A 25,064-nucleotide genomic window follows, 5' to 3' on the forward strand; every position below is an offset into this window, starting at 1 on the left:
CACCGGCCTCGGCCAAGGCCAGCGCTGGTTCAGGGAGCCGAAAAAGATAAGATTGGAATTTGTTTTGTCTTAGGGCCAGGAGCCGCAGTTAGTCACTCTCGACTTCTCTGAAATGTCCCCTCTGGTCTCCATATCGATCAAATTTCCTTGCCAAAACCGTAAGTTTCCCCAAGATGTTGTCCAGCCTATCCAGAGCTGACAGTCTCTCCAAGATGGTATCCAATTTTTGGCCCATGGTGATCATAGTATCCAATTTGTGGCTCATGGTGGTCAAAGTCACAATTTGAGTTCCGACAGCTCTGCCCACAGCTTCAACCATGACGGGCAGCCTGGTATTTTGCTCGGTTCCCGTCTTCTTCTTAATTTCCCGATAAACCAGGGCAATGCCTGAGCCAATCAGCAAAAGACCTGTTATCATGGTTCCGAATAGGTAGATATCTTCTGTGTCCTCCACGGAAAGAACCGCCAGACACACGACCCGCCACCTCTCCCACGCGTCCATCGTGTAGCCAGCTGCGAACGTTCCGGCAGGGCAGTCAGGTTCCCCCGAACCCGAGCTTCTCGTCGAAAAGATGGGGTCAATTGCGCTGAGAGACCAGTTGATCAAATCCATAATTCGTAGTTTAGGAGCAGTGCCGAGAGAGAGACTCTAGAAGTACACAGAGACAAAGACTAGACAAGAGAGCAAAGCAGGGTAGGCAACGGGAGGAGAGGGAGAAAATGCGACCGCCTTCACAGAGAGCCAAACGAGAATTTATTACATTTACCGCACTTACTAGAGACCACTTGACATCAGAAAGTAACCATAACTACCTTTGGTGTAGCACACATAATCGACTGGACACATTCACTTTGGGCGTGTTAAAAACAGAAAAAAGGCATTTTGCCGGCACCCTTAAAATACATAAACTGTCACCAGGATTGATGCGACCGTCAAATTTGGTGAGCTTTTGAATATGTTAAACCCCTCAATTGTGTGGTGCCTTGTTTGCACTGTAGGTACATCACTGAGCTCCTAGGTGGTGAAAGTATCCTGCTCTGGTTACCGCCTGCACTATGTCATCTCCTGCGTACAATGGAGGCCTCTGATGTTGACCCTGCCTACATACTTGAGTGAGATGCTGAAGGATGGAGAACCTGCACCACAGGCTTCTGTAGAAAAAGTGGAGCCAGAGCCACCAAAGAAGAAGATGGCCCTCCTTCTGATGGGATCAAAGTCAGTCTGAAGAAAAGGTACTGTACACAGATAAACCTCCAGAGAGGTACAAGGCAGAAGACTGTGTCAGCATGGAAACATCGCCATTACACTGATTGTTGTCACAAGCAGGTGTATATGGCAAGCTGACCCATACTGCTAAAAGGTACTTGGCTACACATGCCTCAACAGTGCAATGTGAGAGACTGTTCTCTTTGGCAGGCAACATTCTGCAGAAAAAGAGTTCAGCTCTATAATCTTAAAATCTGAACAAGCTAGTCTGCCTGAGCAACTGGTTGAAAGAACACTAGACTGTATGATTGGTTGACAGGAGGAATGTTACAGAGATGCACACTGTTTGAAGTAATTATCTTTGACCAAGAATATAGAGACTGCTCCCTCTGTGTCTTCACATACATAATAGCATTCTATTTCTAAAATAGTCCTACTTATTGTTGCATTCATGTGAGTTAATGTTACTATTCAAAACATACAGCAGACTTCACTTTGTAACGGATGTTGGTTACTGCTTAATATGTCTGCAGATCATATGGATGTATCAACAAATTAAGATTGTTATTGAACATGTGTTTAATAAATGTTAAAGAATTTGCAATTAATCATGATTAATCAGAGCTCATGACTGTAATTAACTTGACTTGAGTCGATTGACATATATATGTATATATGATATTATTGTGTTTTACATTATATGAAATGCTGTCATAATATGCCACTTCACAAATGAAATGATATACAGTGGGAAAATTAGTAGCTACAATGCAAGTCTTCAGTAAGATAGATGTCTACATGACATGAAGTGGTTACCAAATGATTAAGTACAATCTATAATGGCATTAGCCACAAAATAGTTATATGTTTTCAGAATGACTTTGGTGCCACCTTCCCCATCATATTATTTTTTGTATTTTTCTCAGGTTTCAGTAAGATAATATAACATTTTGGAATAAAAATACAAAAGAGCAGTCCAAAACTGGAGGCCAGAATAGCAAATATCTCCACAGCAACACTGAACTTCCCAGGAGAGCTGACATATGCTGGGATAAAAGTGATCCATACGGCACAGAATATCAGCATGCTAAAGGTGATAAATTTGGCTTCATTAAAATTATCAGGCAGTTTTCGAGCCAGAAAAGCAAGAATGAAACATAACATGGCCAGAAGTCCTATGTACCCAAGTACAGCCCAAAAACCTACAGCTGAGCCCAGAGCACACTCTAAGATGATTTTGTCCTTGAATTCCTTAAAATTCTTAAATGGAAAAGGAGGAGAAATTGTTAACCAGAGGATACATATGATAACTTGTATTAGAGTGAAACCCAGAACACTGAGTTTCTGCTGTGCAGGCCCAAACCATTTCATGACATTACTACCTGGAAGTGTGGCCCTGAAGGCCATCAACACCACTAGAGTTTTCCCCAGAACACAAGAGATACAGAGGACAAAGGTGATGCCGAATGCCGTGTGTCGCAGCTTGCAGGACCACTCAGAGGGCCGGCCTATGAAGGTCAGAGAACACAGGAAACACAGAGTCAAGGAGAAGAGCAGCAGGAAGCTCAGCTCAGAGTTGTTGGCCCTGACAATAGGAGTTTTCCTGTATCTGAAGAAAATGAATGCCACAACAGCAGTGATGCATGTTCCACATAAGGATGCTGCAGTGAGCAGCGCTCCCATAATCTCTTCATATGATAGAAACTCTGCCTCCTTCTTCACACAAGCATCTCTTCTCTCATTTGACCAGAACTCAGGGTGACATCGTACACATGTGATAGAATCTGAAAAAAATTATATTAAAGCTGTTATTAGACTTGCTCAGTACATTTGTATTTTGTGTTGTCTCAATCTTACATCTACAAGACCGACAATACCGGATAATAAATGGATAACCATATCATAGCTACGTGGTATCATCAAGAATCATTTGGATCTTATAGTACAACATATAGTATGAATAGGTTTATTTTTTTATTTTTATTTTAATAAGCATTGTATATATATATATGGTATCATACTGCATTTTTCAAATTTCATTTTTTTAGTGCTGTAGCACAACTACAATTTCATTCACTCTCAATGGATTTAGTGCAGTTTTAGAGATAGAGATAGAGAGAGAGAGAGAGAGAGAGAGAGAGAGAGAGATGTCAAACCTTCAGAAGTTGAGATCAAAACTAGCTGCATTTTTTTTTGTCATCATTGCATCATTTGTGTGATTTTAGAAGCATTGATTCATGATGAAATTATATAGATTTTGTGTTTGCTTTTAAGACTATATATGTACAACGTATATCAGCCCTGCAGGAACTCCCTTAATGCTTTTAAAATCACATTACAGGACAATTTTAGTAAAAACAATGTGAACATGTACATTTTAAAACTTTTCTTTTCTGTACCTGTAACGTTACTCATTTCTCCCTCTGCACATCTTAAACAGTCATAGCAGCAGACAGGCTTTCCTTTCTGGAGAACCTTGCGAGTTCCTGGGAGACATTTCTCACTGCAAACTGACAAAGGCACCTGCATGAAAAAAACAAAACATGAACCAGGTTTTGTCCATCAAAGCTGTTCTTTTTGCATGAAAAATAAACATTATGATATAATAACAAAAACAAAAGAACTAAATTATATAATTTTAACATTTCAAATAGACTGTAGTCAACAGTTACAGTAATACCATTGTAACTTACCTGTTGTGAGTTATGTGCCCAAATTAAAGACTTATTTTGCAGATTCAGCTGTTTGTTTGCAGGTAAAGATGCATCATAAAGACCTACTGTGACAAAGTCCACAGTGCCATGTTCTGTTGGCTGCCAGTTTATAATTTCATACTTTGCTGCTGGGTCTCCATTCTCATTAAAGTAAACTTCATCTCCTTCCTTTGTTATGAACTTAATCTTTTTTATATGCTGTAAAATCTAAGAAGATATGCATCCATATGTATCATTATCTGACCAACATAATGTATGCCTATTGGCCCAACAGCATGATAGACTTACAGCATTTTTTATTTTTTTAAATTAAAACAATTCTCCTTGTTAATGTGAAATACTGTTAAACTATAAGTATTTGGTTTTCAACTCACCGTAAATGGATCTAGCTGCACCTGGTTGTTACAGGTTTTGTTACAGCTGAGAATATTATGAAGTGCGTGGGCCACAGCATACACTCCTTTATAGACATTGTTAAAGATAGGCATGAGCGACATATCAGTGAAGCTGTTTTGCACTCCAGTCAGATCTTCATGGCCAGTACACTCTCTCTGATTCCCTGCTGAAGCTTTTGACTGTTTGAACTTACAGCTAAATAATGTCTCCCAAAACTCTGGAAACATTACATTACTAGATGAATTGAGTGGCTTCACATCCAAAATGAACTCTCTCATGCCACTGACATGTGCTTTGGGGATGGACAGGCCTAAGGCACCATCCAGAATGTGATGCCTATCCATGGCTGCAATTTGAGAATCAGAGATCCAGCTCTCACTGCCTACCCACTGGTACCCAGTCAGTTTGTGGTTGGATAACTCTTGAATTAGCACATCCATATCCATGTGGTTGAGGAAAGCAACAATCACCTTGGAAGTGGAAACCTTGATCATGGAAATTATCTTTTGTATTTTTTCTGGTGGATCTGTTCTAAAGAAAGATACAGAGTACTCCAGACAGATGCCCAGATGCTGTGCGGTTTCTGTGAATATGGCCATGCCATTGTTACCATAATCATCATTTGTTCTAATAGCTCCAACCCAAGTCCAACCAAATTGCCACACCAACTGGGCCAGGGCTCTGCTCTGGTAGTAATCACTGGGTATTGTTCTGAGAAAGGATGGGTACTTGGTTTTATCACTCAGACAAGCACAAGTAGCAAAGTGACTGATCTAAAAGGAAAAAAGGACCCCAAGATAAAGATACAAAATATGAATCTTTTAAACAGCAAAGTAAATATTATTTAAAAAGCATATTTTGCTATGACCAGCTGGAAGAATCAATTTCAATTACAATCTTACCCACCATTGGGATATGAAAGGGTCCGATTACAGTAGCTATAGCCATGCAAGGAGAGGAGGAGGTATCTCCCATAATGGCCTGCACTTGTGCAGGTCTGGTACATGGTGCCTTGTTGAGTGCAGATAACACCTCATTACCATTAGTCAAGGCCAGTGCATACCTCACACTTCTGGCAGTGGAGCCACATAAATCATAGATCTTATAGCCCAGAGAGATACCAGGCAGTATTTCTGTGCTGTTATTAATCTCCTCTATGGCAAAGAGCATAGCCTGGGCAAACTGGAATTCTCTGAAATTCAAACTTGATGCAGACAGTTATAAATAGTTGAATTTGCCCATGAAAAAGAAACAATTGCATAGGAAATTAATAGCCAAAACAGGGATTTTTAAGGAATATTACTTCTTATTTTAAAAGTTTTAATTCCTGTTTAATATTTTATCTGAATAGGTTCATACGGTATAATATACCTGGTGCATTCCAGTGGCAGGGGTTTTTGCTTGTAGGTGTCATGTCTGGCTTTCCAGCTGCTGTGGAAAGAAAAGATTCCCCCCAACATAATGTCCCCATTCTTAGATAGCTGGGGGTTGTCAGGATCCCCTCTCTGCCAGCACACTGGCTCCTCAGCCTGAGAAAAAGATGCCACCAGCAACAGCTGTAAAAGTGCCCAACCCTGCTCTGGCCATCTCTGTGTGGACAGCATACTGTCTAGAAATAAACCACTGGGTGGCATCACATGTACCGTAATGTAAATCCAAAACTTGCACTGGTATTTGTACATTTTGAAGCAGCAAGGGAAACAATAATAGAACAGTGATGTCTCATCTACGTAGAATTACAAGGTGGGGTGAGATGAAGGAGGTGCCCAGATAACAAAAGGGTTTTGGTTTAGGCAAACATAGCAGGTATGAAAGCTTCCTCCAGCCTGTCATGGGCTCTGTTGGTCCTTGTGTGTTTCTTTATTATTATTTTTCCTCTCTAATTCTGTCCGTGTCCCTGCTTATTAAAACAAAGCTATTAAAAATCATATCTTGGGGGTGCCTGGGTTAACTCACCTGGTTGGGAGTCATCCCATGTACAAAGGCTCAGTCCTCACCGCAGCGGCTGCGTGTTTGATTCCAACCTGCAGCCCTTTGCTGCATGTCATTCCCTCTTTTTCTTCCCTTTCCTTTCTTAAGTTTTACCCTTTCCTTTATCAAGCTGTCCTGTCAAATAAAGACCTAAACTGGCCAAACAAATAATCATAAGAAAAAAGAATTTTAATCTTGAACCTTATCTCCACCAAAATTACAGACCTGAATTCCAATTTTCTTTTAATTGAATCAACCATATCATCAACACACCTGTGTGTACCTCTTGCCAGCCCCATTCCTGTTCATTCATGTATTCTCATTTCCTTCTATTTGGGATTGCTACCCGTGCCAGTACGCTTTTGTGTCTGAATTTTGTCAAGAAATCATTGAAGTCTTCATATCTGCCTGGCCTATAGCATTTGGGTCCTTCCCTTGTTGCTTGACAGGACAATATGGCCAAACATGGACTTAGCAAACAGTCACTAACTCTGCCTGCCATTTTCTTGGCATGAATTTGGAATTACCAAGGAACTTTTCCTAAATGAAGGCCAAGGCTTTTTAACGTCCCTCACTCAGTGCGTTTACACGCACAGCAGTAACTGGGTTATGCCAGTTCTCCCCGTATACAATGGGAAGAATGAGTAACTATACCTCTGCTACAGTAGGTGGCGATCTGCCAACGCACGACTGGCTTTTTCTGCCGGTTGACCTATGTCAACATTACACCCTTTGGCCTCTCAATTAGTAAAATTTAACAACTTTATTGATTTTTTCTTTCTTTTTCGGCAAATTATATCAGTACCGTTAATCAGTGTCAGGTGGAATTAGCAAGGTAACTTCGTTAGCTAACTAGCCAATATTAAAGTTAGCCAGTGGCCGCAGCAGGGGCTGCTTGGTCCCTCCACTTTTTTGCTGAGACACAACGTTGACAGCCCCAGAGATTCAATTTCAGTTCAATTCAATTTCAATTTCAATTTCAATTTCAATTTCAATTTCAATTTCAATTTTATTTATAGTATCAAATCATAACAAAAGTTATCTCGAGACACTTTACAGATAGAGTAGGTCTAGACCACACTCTATAAATTCCAAAACCCCAACAATTATAGTAATTCCCTCAAGAGCAAGCCTGAGCAGTGGCTATTGCGACAGTGGCAAGAAAAAACACCCTTAGGAAGAAACCTTGGCAGACCCAGACTCTTGGTAGGCGGTGTCTGACGGGCCGGTTGGGGGCATGATAAACAGTGGTGATAATAGTCACATTAGAAGTCACAGTGACTTCGAAGGTTATCGTGGAAGTTCATGTCATAGCAGGGCACATCGTGTCATACTGAGTAGTGCAGTCTCCTATACCGGATCCTGACTACTCTGTGCATAGGAACATCACAGCAGGGCGTTGCGGGATGTAACGTGGCACTGCAGAGCACGGGTGGATGCGGCGGATGCAGCAGGACGCAGCAGGATGCGGCCGGGAAATGCAGAGAATCGCAGAGAAGAAGAAACATAAGGACTCCGGGGAGTAAACTCCCCAGAGCTAGATTAGTAACAAGCATTTCTGGGACGCATACAAAAGTAACAAGGAGAGATGAGAGAGCAGCTCAGTCTGTCTTAGGGAGGAACAGCCTCCCCGGCAGTCTAGAATTGTAATAGCATAACTTAAGAGAGGCAGGTTAAAGAGAGGTGCCTGGTCAGGCTAGAACTCTCCCCAACCGGATCGGGCTGTACTGGCCTGCCTCCCTCTACTCTCGCTAGATTATTAATTATACAGTATATAAAACTGATGACTATGAGGAGAAGCAGTGGGCCGGGTTAGGTGGACGCTTCAACTCCTCGTTCCCTAACTATAAGCTTTATCAAAGAGGAGGGTTTTCAGTTTACTCTTAAATGTGGTGACGGTGTCTGCTCCTCGAACCCAGACTGGGAGCTGGTTCCACAATACTGGAGCCTGATAGCTGAAGGCCCTAGCCCCCAGTCTACTTCCAGAGACTCTAGGAACCATAAGTAGCCCCGCATTCCGGGAGCGCAGTGCTCTAGTGGGACAATAAGGTACTATGAGCTCTTCTAAGTATGATGGTGCTTGACCATTTAGAGCTTTGTAAGTCAGGAGGAGTATTTTAAATTCAATCCTAGATTTCACTGGAAGCCAATGCAGAGAAGCTAATACAGGATAAATATGATCTCTTCTCTTAGTTCTCGTCAGAACACGTGCTGCAGCATTTTGGATCAGTTGGAGAGTCTTAAGGGACTTATTTGGGCAACCTGATAATAAGGAATTGCAGTAATCTAGTCTAGAAGTAACGAATGCATGGACTAGTTTTTTAGCATCGTTTTGAGACAGGATATTCCTAATTTTGGCAATGTTACGAAGATGGAAAAAGGCTATTCTTGAGGTTTGTTTTAAGTGGGCGTTGAAGGTTATATCCTGATCAAAAATAACTCCTAGATTTCTGACAGCAGTGCTGGAGGCCAGGGTAATACCATCCAGAGTAACTATATCTTTCGAAACCGAAGTTCGGCGGTGCGTTGGTCCTATCACAATAACTTCTAAAGTTTTAGTAATAAAAGTTTTGTCTGAGTTTAACATCAGGAAATTGTGGGTCATCCAGGATTTTATATCCTCAATACACGTTTGAAGTCTTGCTAACTGACCACTTTCATCTGGCTTAATTGACAGATATAATTGGGTATCGTCTGCGTAACAGTGATAGTTAATTGAGTGTTTCCTAATAATATTACCTAGAGGAAGCATATATAAGGAGAATAGAATTGGTCCAAGCACTGAGCCTTGAGGAACGCCATGGCTAACTTTAGCGTGCTTGGAGGGTTTATCATTAACATTAACAAATTGGGATCGTTCAGAGAAATAGGACTTAAACCAGCTTAGTGTGATTCCTTTAATGCCAACTAAGTGTTCCAGTCTCTGTAACAGGATGGTATGGTCAATAGTGTCAAATGCAGCACTAAGATCTAGTAGAACAAGAATGGAGACAAATCCTTTGTCTGCAGCAGTTAGATGGTAGAAAATCACATAACTGATTAGCAACCACCTTCTCAAGGATCTTGGATAGAAAGGGAAGGTTAGATATAGGTCTATAGTTTGCTAAGACCTCAGGATCTATGGTGGGTTTTTTCAGAAGAGGTTTTATCACAGCAATTTTAAATGACTGCGGTACATAACCTGTTAGTAAGGACATATTGATCATATCTAGTAATGAAGTGTTTACCACGGGTAACGCTTCTTTGAGTAGCCTCGTTGGGATGGGGTCTAAGAGACAGGTAGATGGCTTAGCTGAGGATATCTTTAACATTAATTGTTGAAGGTCTATAGGATAAAAGCAGTCCAAGTATATGTCGGGACTCGTCGTTCTTTCTAGCGGTCCTGCGTTTAAAGATGAACTGTTAGAAGTTAAGGGCAAAAGATGATGAATTTTATCTCTAATTGTTATAATTTTATCATTAAAGAAGCTCATGAAGTCATCACTACTCAGAGCTAGAGGAATAGATGGCTCAGTTGAGCTGTGACTATCTGTCAGCCTGGCTACAGTGCTGAAAAGAAACCTTGGGTTGTTCTCGTTTTCTTCTATTAATGATGAGTAATAGTCTGATCTGGCTTTTCTTAGGGCCTTCCTATAGGTTTTGAGACTTTCTTGCCATTCCAAACGGGATTCTTCCACTTTGGTGGAGCGCCACTTACTTTCGAGGTTTCGTGAGATTTGTTTTAATTTGCGAGTTTGGGAGTTATACCAAGGAGCTATTTTCCTTTGCTTTATCGTCTTCTTTGTGAGAGGAGCGACAGAGTCTAAGGTCGTCCGTAGGCAAGTTGTAGCACCGTCTACAAATGTATCAATTTGAGAGGGGCTGAGGTTAACATAGAGGTCCTCTGTTATGTTAAGGCACGACATAGACTGGAATGCTGTAGGAATACTTTCCTTAAATTTAGCTATAGCACTGTCAGATAGGCATCTAGTGTAGAAGCTGTTATCTGGTTTAGTATGGTCAGGTAGCAAGAATTCAAAAGTAATTAAAAAATGATCTGATAATACCAGATTCTGCGGAAATATTATTAAATCCTCAATTTCAATACCATATGCCAGCACAAGGTCGAGGGTGTGGTTAAAACAGTGCGTCGCCTTGTGCACACTCTGACTGAAACCGATTGAATCCAGTAATGAGTTGGAAGCAGTAGTAAGGCTATTGCTGTCAACGTCCACATGGATATTAAAATCACCTACAATAAGTACTTTGTCTGATTTAAGGACTACACATGATAAAAACTCTGAGAATTCAGATAAAAATTCAGAATACGGACCTGCAGCTCGGTAGACAACATTTCATTTAGACTAACATATTCTTCATGACCCAGCCAGGTTTCAGTAAGACAGAATAGATCAATTTGATTATCAGATATCAATTCATTTACTAGTACTGCTTTAGAAGACAAAGATCTGATATTTAGTAATCCACATCTAATTTTCTATCATTGCAGTGGTAGTTTTAATTCCAATTAGGTTGTTAAGTATTGCCCCTCTATTCACCACTTTGTGTGGTCTGTTGTTGATTATAATTGGAATAGTACTAGTACTACACGTTACTGGAATAATCCTAGTACTACATGTTATCCTACAGAAAACATTTTCAGATTCATCCACTTGTATAGTGCTATCAGGATCAATACCTGGGGGACATGAATCTGTGATATTTTCAACATAATGTTGAAATTCAATTCAATTTTATTTATAGTATCAATTCATTACAAGAGTTATCTCGAGACACTTTACAGATAGAGTAGGTCTAGACCACTCTCTATAATTTACAAAGCCCCAACAATTCCAATAATTCCCCCAAGAACAAGCATTAGCAGTGGCTATTGCAACAGTGGTGAGGGGAAACTCCCTTTTACGAAGAAACCTCAGCAGACCCAGAATCTTGGTAGGCGGTGTCTGACGGTGCCGGTTGGGGTTATGATGAACAGTGGCGTAATAGTCACAATAAAGATAATGGAACAGTGACTACAATGATAGTCATAGTAGTTCATGTCATATACTTAAACTGCTTTTATCCTATAAACCAACAATTAATGTTAAAGGTCTCTTCAGCAAAGCCAACTACTTGTCTCTTAGACCCCATCCCAACGAGGCTACTTAAAGAAGCGTTACCCGTGGTTAACACTTCGTTACTAGATATGATCAATATGTCTCTATTAACAGGTTATGTACCGCAGTCATTTGAAGTAGCTGTGATAAAACCTCTTCTGAAAAAATGCTAAATTGACTATGGTTGCAGTCAATTTCTTATTACTTAGGGGATTCACCACTTTGTATGGTCTATTGTTGATTATAACTGGAATAGTACTAGTACTACATGTTACCCTGCAGAAAACATTTTCAGATTCATCCACTTGTAAAGTGCCATTAGGATCAATACCTGGGGGGGGCATGAATCTGTGATATTTTCAACAAGAATGTCAATACTTAACTTTCAGTGTGGTCGTTATGTTGTTAGATAGCAGCCTGGCTCCATGTCGGTTTGGGTGGAGACCATCATGCTTCAGCAGGCTGGGCCTTTCCCAGAAGAAGAGATGGACAATCTGTTTAGCTATCTCCTGATGTCTGCTTCTCCCTCGGCAGGGAGTAAAACAGATGGACCGCAGGCTCCATGCAACCGATGGCCCGCTAATTCGGGCATCGCTGTTTTGTTGTATGGTATCATAGCAACGACAATGGCTTACAGCGCTGACGGATTATTTCCAGTTCAGAAATTAACCCCAGCAGAGTGGAGAGGGGCAGTTGAAGCATGCGCAGACGCTTAAAAAGATCATAGTCCGGTTATGGTGTATACATGGAGCAATAATCCGCTTACTGAAGGAGTTCTCTACCTCTGTAAACCAGGTTATTAGAACTCAGATTTTAACCGGGGTAAGGTGTTTACATGGCGTTTGAGAAATCAAGGTATTGCTTAACCCGAATATAATTGTTTTTTTAAACTGCATGTAAATGCACTGACTGCTTCTGGAAACAGTAAATTTGTGGCATTTTTCAGAGGGCAGTTTTTTTTGCAGTTTTTTTCTCCTGAAACCACCAGCCTCATCTGCACCTCAGTTAGCTGATATCCAGCTTTCAGCCCAGGTTGCTAGTTGCTAGGAGGAGGTTGGGGTGGACGGGTGGGTCACAAAACGCTGCGCTTTAAAGCGGGGGAGTGGAGTAAGATATCATACATATCATGCGCATTAATGTTTGTCTGATATTGTACAACCTGTTCATGAGAAGGTGTTGGGTAATGTTATTACTTTTATTGGGGCCTAACCCAAATATGTATTATATTATATATATATATATATATATATATATATATATATATATATATATATATATATATATATACATAATTCAGATAGGAACACCCTCGTCATAGATTTAACCATTTATTGCAACAAATGGAAATACAGTTATAATTGGCGCTGATTACTCTGCTCTTGACAATGCTCCCTGGACCAGCCAAGCAAACCCAGTCTTACCAGAGTTCTTGAAATGGTCACGTAAATGTATCTATTGACTCATGTACATGGATAGGTTTATCCCATTTTCAGTGACGGTTAGCAAATTTTTTAAACTAATGTATTTCAATGGGAAGCTTCTTTTGTGTTCACAGCCCGATTCTTTCTGCCAGTCGGGCAGCAGCAGAGAAGCTGTATGGCTTTGCTACTATTGCCATTTTAAGCCCCACAACTGCTGTTTTATCAACATTTATTCACAAGATCTTATCATGGTTTATGTTTATTTCTTTTAATATTATTTCTGTCTTATTACCAGTGAAGATGGATTACTTTGTTGTTTATTGATATATTTAAAACTATAACACTACATAAATCCACATTTATTCACGAGATGTTATCATGGTTCATGTCTTTATTTTAATTATATTATTTTGGTCTTATTACTGTTGAAATAAAACAGTATGTATGCTGTAAGACAAACACTTTGCTGAGTGGGGCGCAGTCAAAGCCCATATGCCACAATGCAATGCGGTCATTCATTTCAGAGAGTTTGATATGATTGTATTTTACATTAATAATATGCCACTTCACAAACAACATGATATACAGTGGGAAAATTAGTAGCTACGAAACAAGAAGATAGATGTCTACATGACAGTCTGGAGTGGTTACCAAATGATTAAATAAAAACTTAATGACATTTTCCACAAAATTATTTCAAGTTTTCAGAATGACTTTGGTGCTGCCTTCCCCATTATATTATTTTTTGTATTTTTCTCAGGTTTCAGTAAGATAATATAACATTTTGGAATAAATATACAAAAGAGCAGTCCAAAACTAGAAGCCAGAATAGCAAATATCTCCACAGCAACGCTGAACTTACCAGGAGAACTGACATACGCTGGGATAAAAGTGATCCATACGGCACAGAATATCAGCATGCTAAAGGTGATGAATTTGGCTTCATTAAAATTATCAGGCAGTTTTCGAGCCAGAAAAGCAAGAATGAAACATAACATGGCCAGAAGTCCTATGTACCCAAGTACAGCCCAAAAACCTACAGCTGAGCCCAGAGCACACTCTAAAATGATTTTGTCCTTGAATTCCTTAAAATTCTTAAATGGAAAAGGAGGAGAAATTGTTAACCAGAGGATACATATGATAACTTGTATTAGAGTGAAACCCAGAACACTGAGTTTCTGCTGTGTAGGCCCAAACCATTTCATGACATTACTACCTGGAAGTGTGGCCTTGAAGGCCATTAACACCACTATAGTTTTCCCCAGAACACAAGAGATACAGAGGACAAAGGTGATGCCGAATGCCGTGTGTCGCAGCATGCAGGACCACTCAGAGGGCCGGCCTATGAAGGTCAGAGAACACAGGAAACACAGAGTCAAGGAGAAGAGCAGCAGGAAGCTGAGCTCAGAGTTGTTGGCCCTGACAATAGGAGTTTTCCTGTATCTGAAGAAAATGAATGCCACAACAGCAGTGATGCATGTTCCAAATAAGGATGCTGCAGTGAGCAGCGCTCCCATAATCTCTTCATATGATAGAAACTCTGCCTCCTTCTTCACACAAGCATCTCTTCTCTCATTTGACCAGAACTCAGGGTGGCATCGCACACAGTTGATAGAATCTGAAAAAAATATATTAAAGCTGTTATTAGACTTGCTCAGTACCATTTGTATTTTGTGTTGTATCAATCTTACATCTTTTCTATGCACACGAAGACTGACAATACCAGATAATAAATGGATAACCATATCATAGCTACATGGTATCATCATGAATTATTTGGATCTTATAGTACAACATATAGTATGAATAGGTTTTATTTAAAAAAACAATTATAATTTTTATTTTATTTTTTTTTTATATATATATATATATATATATATATATATATATATATATATCATGCAGTATTTTTCAAATGTCATATTTTTGTGCTGTTGCACAACTACAATTTCATTCACTCTCAATGGATTAATTGCCATTTTAGACAGAGAGAGAGAGAGAGAGAGAGAGAGAGAGAGAGAGAGATGTCAAACCTTCAGAAGTTGAAATCAAAACTACCTGCAGTTTTAGACACCTTTGGGAAAAGGAGAGCACATACTTTAGTCGTTTTTATTATTTTTAGTGATCTGACCCTTAAATTACATTTTCTTTTTCATTCAGTGTATCAGTCATCATTGCATAATTTCTCTGATTTTAGACGAATTCATTCATGATGAAACTATATAGCTTTTGTGTTTGCTTTTAAGACTACAAATGTACTACGTATATCAGCCCTGCAGGAACTCCCTTAATGCTTTTAAAATCACATTAAAGGACAATTTCTTAAAAACAATGTGAATATGTACATTTAAAGATGTTTCTTGTCTGTACCTGTAACGTTACTCATTTCTCCCTCTGCACATCTTGAACAGTCATAGCAGCAGACAGGCTTTCCTTTCTGGAGAACCTTGCGAGTTCCTGGGAGACATTTCTCACTGCAAACTGACAAAGGCACCTGCATGAAAAAAACAAACCATGAAAGAATGTATGGACATTCACCTTTACAAGGTTTTGTCTATCAAAGCTGTTCTTTTTGCTTGAAAAATAAACATTATAATACAATAACAAAAACAAACAAACAGAATTATACAATTATAACATTTCAAATAGACTTTAGTCAACAGTTACAGTAATACCATTGTAGCTTACCTGTTGTGAGTTCTGTGCCCAAATTAAAGACTTATTTTGCAGATTCAGCTGTTTGTTTGCAGGTAGAGATGCATCATAAAGACCAACTGTGACAAAGTCCACAATGCCATGTTCTGTTGGCTGCCAGTTTATAATTTCATACTTTGCTGCTGGGTCTCCATTCTCATTAAAGTCCACCTCATCTCCTTCCTTTGTTATGAACTTAATCTTTTTTATATGCTGTAAAATCTAAGAATATATGCATCCATATGTATGTTTTTTTATTTAAAACAATTCTCATTGTTAATGTAACATTCGGTTAAAACTATAATTTAAGTATTTGTTTTTCAACTCACCGTAAATGGATCTAGCTGCACCTTGTTGTTACAGGTTTTGTTACAGCTGAGAATATTATGAAGTGCGTGGGCCACAGCATACACTCCTTTATAGACATTGTAAAAGATAGGCATGAGTGACATATCAGTGAAGCTGTTTTGCACTCCAGTCAGATCTTCATGGCCAGTACATTCTCTCTGATTCCCTGCTGAAGATTTTGAGTGTTTGAACTTACAGCTAAATAACGTCTCCCAAAACTCTGGAAACATTACATTACTAGATGAATTGAGTGGCTTCACATCCAAAATGAACTCTCTCATGCCACTGACATGTGCTTTGGGGATGGACAGGCCTACGGCACCATCTAGAATGTGATGCCTATCCATGGCTGCAATTTGAGAATCAGAGATCCAGCCCTCACTGCCTATCCACTGGTACCCAGTCAGGTTGTGGTTGGACAACTCTTGAATTAGCACATCCATATCCATGTGGTTGAGGAAAGCAACAATCACCTTGGAAGTGGAAGCCTTGAAAATGTCAATGATCTTTTGTATTTTGTCTGGTGGATCTGTTCTAAAAAAAGATGCAGAGTACTCCAGACAGATGCCCAGATGCTGGGCAGTTTCTGTGAAAGTGGCCATGCCATTGTTACCATAATCATCATTTGATCTAATAGCTCCAACCCAAGTCCAACCAAAGTGCAACACCAACTGGGCCAGAGCTCTGCTCTGGTAGTAATCACTGGGTATTGTTCTGAGAAAGGATGGGTACTTGGTTTTATCACTGAGACAAGCACAAGTAGCAAAGTGGCTGATCTAAAAGGAAAAAAAGGAAAATCATCCCAAGATAAAGATTCAAAATATGAAACTTTAAGTAAACATTTAAAAAAATATTTTGCTATGACCAGCTGGAAGAATCACTTTCAATTACAATCTTACCCACCATTGGGATATGAAAGGGTCCGATTACAGTAGATATAGCCATGCAAGGAGAGGAGGAGGTATCTCCCATAATGGCCTGCACTTGTGCAGGTCTGGTACATGGTGCCTCGTTGAGTGCAGATAACACCTCATTACCATTAGTCAAGGCCAGTGCATACCTCACACTTCTGGCAGTGGAGCCACATAAATCATAGATCTTATAGCCCAGAGAGATACCAGGCAGTATTTCTGTGCTGCTATTAATCTCCTCTATGGCAAAGAGCATAGCCTGGGCAAACTGGAATTCTCTGAAATTCAAACTTGATGCAGACAGTTATAAATAGTTGAATTTGCCCATGAAAAAGAAACAATTGCATAGGAAATGAAAGTATTCATTAATAGCCAAAACACGGATTTTTAAGGAATCTTAATTCTTATTTTAAAAGTTTTAATTCCTGTTTAATATTTTATCTGAATAGGTTCATACGGTATAATTTACCTGGTGCATTCCAGTGGCAGGGGTTTTTGCCTGTAGGTGTCATGTCTGGCTTTCCAGCTGGTGTGGAAAGAGAAAATTCCCCCCAACATAATGTCCCCATTCTTAGATAGCTGGGGGTTCTCAGGATCCCCTCTCTGCCTGCACACTGGCTCCTCAGCCTGAGAGAAAGATGCCACCAGCAACAGCTGTAAGAGTGCCCAACCCTGCTCTGGCCATCTCTGTGTGGACAGCATACTGTCTAGAAATAAACCACTGGGTGGCATCACATGTACCGTAATGTAAATCCCAAACTTGCACTGGTATTTGTACATTTTGAAGCAGCATGGGAAACAGTAATAGAACTGTGATGTCTCATCTACGTAGAATTACAAGGTGGGGTGAGATGAAGGAGGTGCCCAGATAACAAAAGGGTTTTGGGTTTAGGCAAACATAGCAGGTATGAAAGCTTCCTCCAGCCTGTCATGGGCTCTGTTGGTCCTTGTATGTTTCTTTATTATTTTTTTTCCTCTCTAATTCTGTCCATGTCCCTGCTTATTAAAACAAAGCTATTAAAAATCAAATCTTGGGGGTGCCTGGTTTAACTCACCTGGTTGGGAGTCATCCCATGTACAAAGGCTCAGTCCTCACCGCAGCGGCTGCGTGTTTGATTCCAACCTGCAGCCCTTTGCTGCACGTCATTCCCTGTTATTCTTCCCTTTCCTTTCTTAAGCTTTACCCTTTCCTTTATTAAGCTGTCCCGTCAAATAAAGACCTAAAATGGCCAAACAAATAATCATAAGAAAAAAGAATTTTAATCTTGAACCTTATCTCCACCAAAATTACAGAACTGAATTCCAATTTTATTTTAATTGAATCAACCATACCATCAACACACCTGTGTGTACCTCTTGCCAGCCCCATTCCTGTTCATTCATGTAGTCTCATTTCCTTCTATTTGGGCTTGCTACCCGTGCCAGTACGCTTTTTTATCTGAATTTTGTCAAGAAATCACTGAAGTCTTTATATCTGCCTGGGCTATAGCATTTGGCTCCTTCCCTTGTTGCTTGACAGGACAATCTGGCCAAACATGGTTAGTTGTCACTAACTCTGCCTGCCATTTTCTTGGCATGAGTTTGGAATTACCAAGGAACTTTTCCTAAATGAAGGCCAAGGCTTTTTAACTTCCCTCACTCAGTGTGTTTACACACACAGCAGTAACTGGGTTATGCCAGTTTTCCCTGTATACAATGGTAAGAATGACGGAGTAACTCTACCTCCGGTACAGTAGGTAGCGATCTGCCAACGCACGACTGGCTTTTTCTGCCAGTTGACCTATGTCAATATTACACCCATCGGCCTCTCAATTACTAAAATTTAACAACTTAATGTTTCATTAACACAATCTTGTCACAGTGTAGGAACGCAGTGTTCTCACCAGACAACTGACAACTTTTTCGGCAAACTATAAGTACCGTTAATCAGTGTCAGGTGGAATTAGCAAGGTAACTTCGTTAGCTAACTAGCCAATATTAACGTTAGCCAGCGGCCGCAGCAGGAGCTGCTTGGTCCCTCCACATTTTTGCCGAGACACAACGTTGACAGCCCCGGAGATGGACAATCTGTTTAGCTATCTCCTGATGTCTGCTTCTCCCTCAGCGAGTAGTAAAACAGATGGACCAAAGGCTTCATGCAACCGATTGCCAGCTAATTCGGGCATCGCTGTTTTGTTGTATGGTATCATAGCAATGACTATGGCTCACAGCGCTGACGGATTATTTCCAGTTCAGAAATCAACCCCAGCGGAGTGGGGAGGGGCAGTTGAAGCATGCGCAGACGCTTAAACCGATCATAGTCCGGTTATGGTGTATACATGGAGCAATAATCCACTTACTGAAGGAGTTCTCTACCTCTGTAAACCAGGTTATTAGAACTCCGATTTTAACCGGGGTAAGGTGTTTACATGGCGTTTGAGAAATCGGGGTATTGCATTAACCCGAATATAATTGTTTTTTTAAACTGCATGTAAATGCACTGACTGCTTCTGGAAACAGTAAATTTGTGGCATTTTTCAGAGGGCAGTTTTTTTTGCAGTTTTTTTCTCCTGAAACCACCATTCCGGCCTCATCTGCACCTCAGTTAGCTGATCTCCAGCTTTCAGCCCGGGTTGCTAGTTGCAAGGAGGAGGTCGGGGTGGACGGGTGGGTCACAAAACGCTGCGCTTTAAAGCGGGGGAGTGGAGTAAGATATCATACATATCATGCGCATAAATGTTTGTCTGATATTGTACAAACTGTTCATGAGAAGGTGTTGGGTAATGTTATTACTTTTATTGGGACCTAATCCAAATATATATATATATATATATATATATATATAATTCAGACAGGAACACCCTCGTCATAGATTTAACCATTTATTGCAACAAATGGAAATACAGTTATAATTGGCGCTGATTGTCCTGCTCTTCACAATGCTCCCTGGACCAGCCAAGCCAACCCGGTCTTACCACAGTTCTTGAAATGGTCATGTAATTTTATCTATTGATTTGTGTACATGGACAGGTTTATCCCATTTTTTGGGACGGTCAGCACATTTTGTAAACTAATGTATTTCAATGGGAAGCTTATTTTGTGTTCACAGCCTGATTTTTTTCTGCCAGTTGGGCGGCAGCAGAGAAACTGTATGGCTTCGCTACTATTGCCATTTTAAGCCCCATGACTGCTGTTTTATCAACATTTATTCAAAAGATCTTATCGTGGTTTATATTTATTTCTTTTAATATTATTTCTGTCTTATTACCAGTGAAGCTGGATTGCTTTGTTGTTTATTGATATATTTAAAACTATAACACTACATAAATCCACATTTATTCACGAGATGTTATCATTGTTCATTTCTTTATTTTAATTATATTATTTTGGTCTTATTACTGTTGAAATAATACAGTATGTATGCTGTAAGAGAAACACTTTGCTGAGCGGGGCGCAGTCAAAGCTCATATGCTACAATGCAATGCGGTCATTCATTTCAGAGAATCGGACAGCGATCAGCGGCTCTATAACGCCAGTGTCTCTTCAATGTACTGTACATATTTAATGATTGATTTTGTCAACACAAACCTTGGGACAAGTTGCTCAGTCTTTTTTCCAATAAGTTGTGCACCTTAGTAACGCATAAGCCTACCCAATCCGCGGGATACTCTGGAAGTGACATAGTAATAACTACTACGCGGAGCCGAAAGAAAATATAGACTACATAGGCCTATAATATTGTCACACGTTGTAGGTGTGGAGCTTCCAATTGAAATACATTAGTTTAAAAAAACTGTCTGACTAGAATAGGGGATACACGTGCCCATGTACACAAATCAATAGATTAAATAACCTAACCATTTCACGAACTGCCGTGAGACTGGGATGTGTATATATATATATATATATATATATATATATATATATATATATATATATATGATTGTGTTTTACATTAATAATATGCCACTTCACAAACAACATGATATACAGTGGGAAAATTAGTAGCTACGATACAAGAAGATAGATGTCTACCTGACAGTCTGGAGTGGTTACCAAATGATTACCGTAAGTAAAAATTTAATGGCATTTTCCACAACATTATTTCAAGTTTTCAGAATGACTTTGGTGCTGCCTTCCCCATTATATTATTTTTTGTATTTTTCTCAGGTTTCAGTAAGATAATATAACATTTTGGAATAAATATACAAATGAGCAGTCCAAAACTTGAGGCTAGAATAGCAAATATCTCCACAGCAACGCTGAACTTCCCAGGAGAACTGACATATGCTGGGATAAAAGTGATCCATACGGCACAGAATATCAACATGCTAAAGGTGATAAATTTGGCTTCATTAAAGTTATCAGGCAGTTTTCGAGCCAGAAAAGCAAGAATAAAACATAACATGGCCAGAAGTCCTATGTACCCAAGTACAGCCCAAAAACCTACAGCTGAGCCCAGAGCACACTCTAAAATGATTTTGTCCTTGAATTCCTTAAAATTCTTAAATGGAAAAGGAGGAGAAATTGTTAACCAGAGGATACATATGATAACTTGTAGAAGAGTAAAACCCAGAACAGTGAGTTTCTGCTGTGTAGGCCCAAACCATTTCATGACATTACTACCTGGAAGTGTGGCCCTGAAGGCCATTAACACCACTATAGTTTTCCCCAGAACACAAGAGATACAGAGGACAAAGGTGATGCCGAATGCCGTGTGTCGCAGCATGCAGGACCACTCAGAGGGACGGCCTATGAAGGTCAGAGAACACAGAAAACACAGAGTCAAGGAGAAGAGCAGCAGGAAGCTGAGCTCAGAGTTGTTGGCCCTGACAATAGGAGTTTTCCTGTATCTGAAGAAAATGAATGCCACAACAGCAGTGATGCATGTTCCAAATAAGGATGCTGCAGTGAGCAGCGCTCCCATAATCTCTTCATATGATAGAAACTCTGCCTCCTTCTTCACACAAGCATCTCTTCTCTCATTTGACCAGAACTCAGGGTGGCATCGTACACATGTAGTAGAATCTGAAAAAATCATATTAAAGCTGTTATTAGACTTGCTCAGTACCATTTGTATTTTGTGTTGTATCAATCTTACATCTTTTCTATGCATACGAAGACTGACAATACCAGATAATAAATGGATAACCATATCATAGCTACGTGGTATCATCATGAATCATTTGGATCTTATAGTACAACATATAGTATGAATAGGTTTTATTCAAATATTTTTGTTTGTTTTCTTTTATTTTAATAAGCATTATATATATTTCTTAAAAGGTTTCATGCTGCATTTTTCAAATGGTATTTTTTTTGTGCTGTTGCACAACTACAATTTCATTCACTCTCAATGGATTTATTGCAGTTTGAGAGAGAGAGAGAGAGAGAGAGAGAGAGAGAGAGAGAGAGAGAGAGAGAGAGAGAGAGAGATGTCAAACCTTCAGAAGTTGAGATCAAAACTACCTGCATTTTTAGACACCTTTGGGAGAAGGTGAGCACATACTTTAGGCCTTTTTGTTATTTTTAGTGATCTGAGCCTTAAATTATAATTTTCTTTATTATTCTATGTATCAGTCATCATTGCATCATTTGTCTGATTTTAGAAGCATTAATTCATGATGAAATTATATAGATTTTGTGTTTGCTTTTAAGACTACATATGTACTACGTATATCAACTCTGCAAGAACTCCCTCAATGCTTTTAAAATCACATTACAGGACAATTTCTTAAAAACAATGTGAACATGTACATTTTAAGATGTTTCTTTTCTGTACCTGTAACGTTACTCATTTCTCCCTCTGCACATCTTGAACAGTCATAGCAGCAGACAGGCTTTCCTTTCTGGAGAACCTTGCGAGTTCCTGGGAGACATTTCTCACTGCAAACTGACAAAGGCACCTGCATGAAAAAAAAAACCATTAAAAGAATGCATGGGCATTCACCTTTACAAGGTTTTGTCTATCAAAGCTGTTCTTTTAGTTTTTAATACATGAAAACTAAACATTATGATACAATAACAAAATCAAACAAAATTATAAATTATAACATGTCAAATAGACTGTAGTCAACCGTTACAGTAATACCATTTTAGCTTACCTGTTGTGAGTTCTGTGCCCAAATTAAAGACTTATTTTGCAGATTCAGCTGTTTGTTTGCAGATAAAGATGTATCATAAAGACCAACTGTGACAAAGTCCACAATGCCATGTTCTGTTGGCTGCCAGTTTATAATTTCATACTTTGCTGCTGGGTCTCCATTCTCATTAAAGTAAACCTCATCTCCTTCCTTTGTTGTGAACTTAATATTTTTTATGTGCTGTAAAATCTAAAAAGATATGCATCCATATGTATCATTATCTGACCAACATGTTGTAGTGTTTCATTAAATTCAAACAATTCTCCTTGTTAATGTGACATACTGTTAAAACTATAATTTAAGTATTTGGTTTTAAACTCACCGTAAATGGATCTAGCTGCACCTGGTTGTTACAGGTTTTGTTACAGCTGAGAATATTATGAAGTGCGTGGGCCACAGCATACACTCCTTTATAGACATTGTTAAAGATAGGCATGAGGGACATATCAGTGAAGCTTTTTTGCACTCCAGTCAGATCTTCATGGCCAGTACATTCTCTCTGATTCCCTGCTGAAGATTTTGACTGTTTGAATTTACAGTTAAATAATGTCTCCCAAAACTCTGGAAACATTTCATTACTAGATGAATTAAGCAGCTTCACATCCGACATGAAGTCTCTCATGCCATTGACATGTGCTTTGGGGATGGACAGGCCTACGGCACCATCAAGAATGTGATGCCTATCCATGGCTGCAATTTGGGAGTCAAAGATCCAGCCCTCACTGCCTACCCACTGGTACCCAGTCAGGTTGTGGTTGGACAACTCTTGAATTAGCACATCCATATCCACTGGAGAGGAAAGCGACAATCACCTTGGAAGTGGAAGCCTTGAAAATGTCAATGCTCTTTTGCATTTTGTCTGGTGGATCTGTTCTAAAGAAAGATACAGAGTACTCCAGACAGATGCCCAGATGCTGGGCAGTTTCTGTAAATATGGCCATTCCATAATTACCATAATCATCATTTGATCTAATAGCTCCAACCCAGGTCCAACCAAAGTGCCACACCAACTGGGCCAGAGCTCTGCTCTGGTAGTAATCACTGGGTATTGTTCTGAGAAAGGATGGGTACTTGGTTTTATCACTGAGACAAGCACAAGTAGCAAAGTGGCTGATCTAAAAGGAAAAAAGAAAAAATACCCTAAGATAAAGATGCAAAATATTAAATGATTTTAAAACCTTTATTTTGCCATGAACAGCTGAAATAATTGATTCCAATTCCAATCTTACCCACCATTGGGATATGAAAGGGTCCGATTACAGTAGCTATAGCAATGCAAGGAGAGGAAGAGCTTTCTCCCATAATGGCCTGCACTTGTGCAGGTCTGGTACATGGTGCCTCGGTGAGTGCAGATAACACCTCATTACCATTAGCCAAGGCCAGTGCAACCCTCACACTTCTGGCAATGGAGCCACAAGCATCATATATCTTATAGCCCAGAGAGATACCAGGCAGTATTTCTGTGCTGTTATTAATCTCCTCTATGGCAAAGAGCATAGCCTGGGCAAACTGGAATTCTCTGAAATTCAAACTTGATGCAGACAGTTATAAATCGTTGGAATTTGCACATGAAAGAGAAACAATAGCATAGTAAATTAAACTATTTGTTGATACTAAAACAAGGATTTTTAAGGAATATTAATTCTTATTTAAAAAAATTGACTTCATCATTAATACATTTTAAATCTAAATTAATATGATATAATATACCTGGTGCATTCCAGCGGCAATGGTTTTTGCGTGTAGGTGTGCTGTCTGTTGTTCCAGCTGGTGTGGAAAGAGAAGATTACCCCCAACATAAAGTCCCCATTCTTAGATATCTGGGGGTTCTCAGGATCCCCTCTCTGCCTGCACACTGGCTCCTCAGCCTGAGAGAAAGTTGCCACCAGCAACAGCTGTAGGAGTGCACAACCCTGCTCTGGCCATCTCTGTGTGGATGGCATACTGTCTAGAGCTAAACCACTGGGTGGCATCACATGTACCGTAATGTAAATCCAAAACATGCACTGGTATTTGTACATTTTGAAGCAGCAAGGGAAACAATAATAGAACATTGATGTTTTATCTACGTATAATTACAAGGTGGGGTGGGATGAAGGAGGTGTCCAGCAGTGGCGGATCTAGAAAATTTTACATGGGGGGGCAAAGGGGTAGCGAGAGATCTTGGGAGGGTGGCAGGGGAAG

The 25,064-nt window shown here is 39.7% G+C and overlaps 3 protein-coding genes across 3 annotated transcripts; all 3 read right to left on the bottom strand.

The window, feature by feature from the left end:
* Nucleotides 1-2,077: 2,077 nt before the first annotated feature.
* Nucleotides 2,078-5,792, bottom strand: LOC114552430 (extracellular calcium-sensing receptor-like). Its single transcript, XM_028573211.1, has 6 exons — nt 5,689-5,792; nt 5,224-5,521; nt 4,296-5,090; nt 3,901-4,128; nt 3,607-3,730; nt 2,078-2,991 (listed from the first exon to the last, which is right to left on the bottom strand). Exons 1-6 carry the CDS (start codon nt 5,775-5,777, stop codon nt 2,078-2,080), a joined length of 2,448 nt encoding a protein of 815 aa, XP_028429012.1. The 5' UTR covers nt 5,778-5,792.
* Nucleotides 5,793-13,509: 7,717 nt separating this feature from the next.
* LOC114552414 (extracellular calcium-sensing receptor-like) lies at nt 13,510-17,331 on the bottom strand. The gene is made up of 6 exons (XM_028573177.1): nt 17,228-17,331; nt 16,751-17,048; nt 15,829-16,623; nt 15,494-15,721; nt 15,176-15,299; nt 13,510-14,423 (listed from the first exon to the last, which is right to left on the bottom strand). The coding sequence occupies exons 1-6, from the start codon at nt 17,314-17,316 to the stop codon at nt 13,510-13,512; spliced, it is 2,448 nt and encodes an 815-aa protein (XP_028428978.1). The 5' UTR covers nt 17,317-17,331.
* Nucleotides 17,332-20,851: 3,520 nt separating this feature from the next.
* LOC114552483 (extracellular calcium-sensing receptor-like) lies at nt 20,852-24,715 on the bottom strand. The gene is given in 7 exon segments (XM_028573318.1): nt 20,852-21,765; nt 22,520-22,643; nt 22,842-23,069; nt 23,203-23,671; nt 23,673-23,995; nt 24,114-24,411; nt 24,591-24,715. Coding segments are annotated over 7 exon segments (2,445 nt in total). The 5' UTR covers nt 24,680-24,715.
* Between the last annotated feature and the right edge of the window lie 349 nt (nt 24,716-25,064).

Source organism: Perca flavescens, chromosome 3 (assembly GCF_004354835.1).
Source record: "Perca flavescens isolate YP-PL-M2 chromosome 3, PFLA_1.0, whole genome shotgun sequence".
Taxonomy (NCBI): Eukaryota; Metazoa; Chordata; class Actinopteri; order Perciformes; family Percidae; genus Perca; species Perca flavescens.

Bases quoted from the DNA above. Each gene is read 5' to 3' on its own strand.
- LOC114552414 (XM_028573177.1), bottom strand. From the start codon at position 17,316: ATGTTGGGGGGAATTTTCTCTTTCCACACCAGCTGGAAAGCCAGACAT. The intron at 17,049-17,227 runs GTAAATTATACC...GTCTGCATCAAG, and splicing joins CTGCCACTGGAATGCACCAG to TTTGAATTTCAGAGAATTCC. The intron at 14,424-15,175 runs GTACAGACAAGA...TATTTTTTTCAG, and splicing joins AGAAATGAGTAACGTTACAG to ATTCTATCAACTGTGTGCGA.
- LOC114552430 (XM_028573211.1), bottom strand. From the start codon at position 5,777: ATGTTGGGGGGAATCTTTTCTTTCCACAGCAGCTGGAAAGCCAGACAT. The intron at 5,522-5,688 runs GTATATTATACC...GTCTGCATCAAG, and splicing joins CTGCCACTGGAATGCACCAG to TTTGAATTTCAGAGAATTCC. The intron at 3,731-3,900 runs GTAAGTTACAAT...TTTTTCATGCAG, and splicing joins GGGCACATAACTCACAACAG to GTGCCTTTGTCAGTTTGCAG.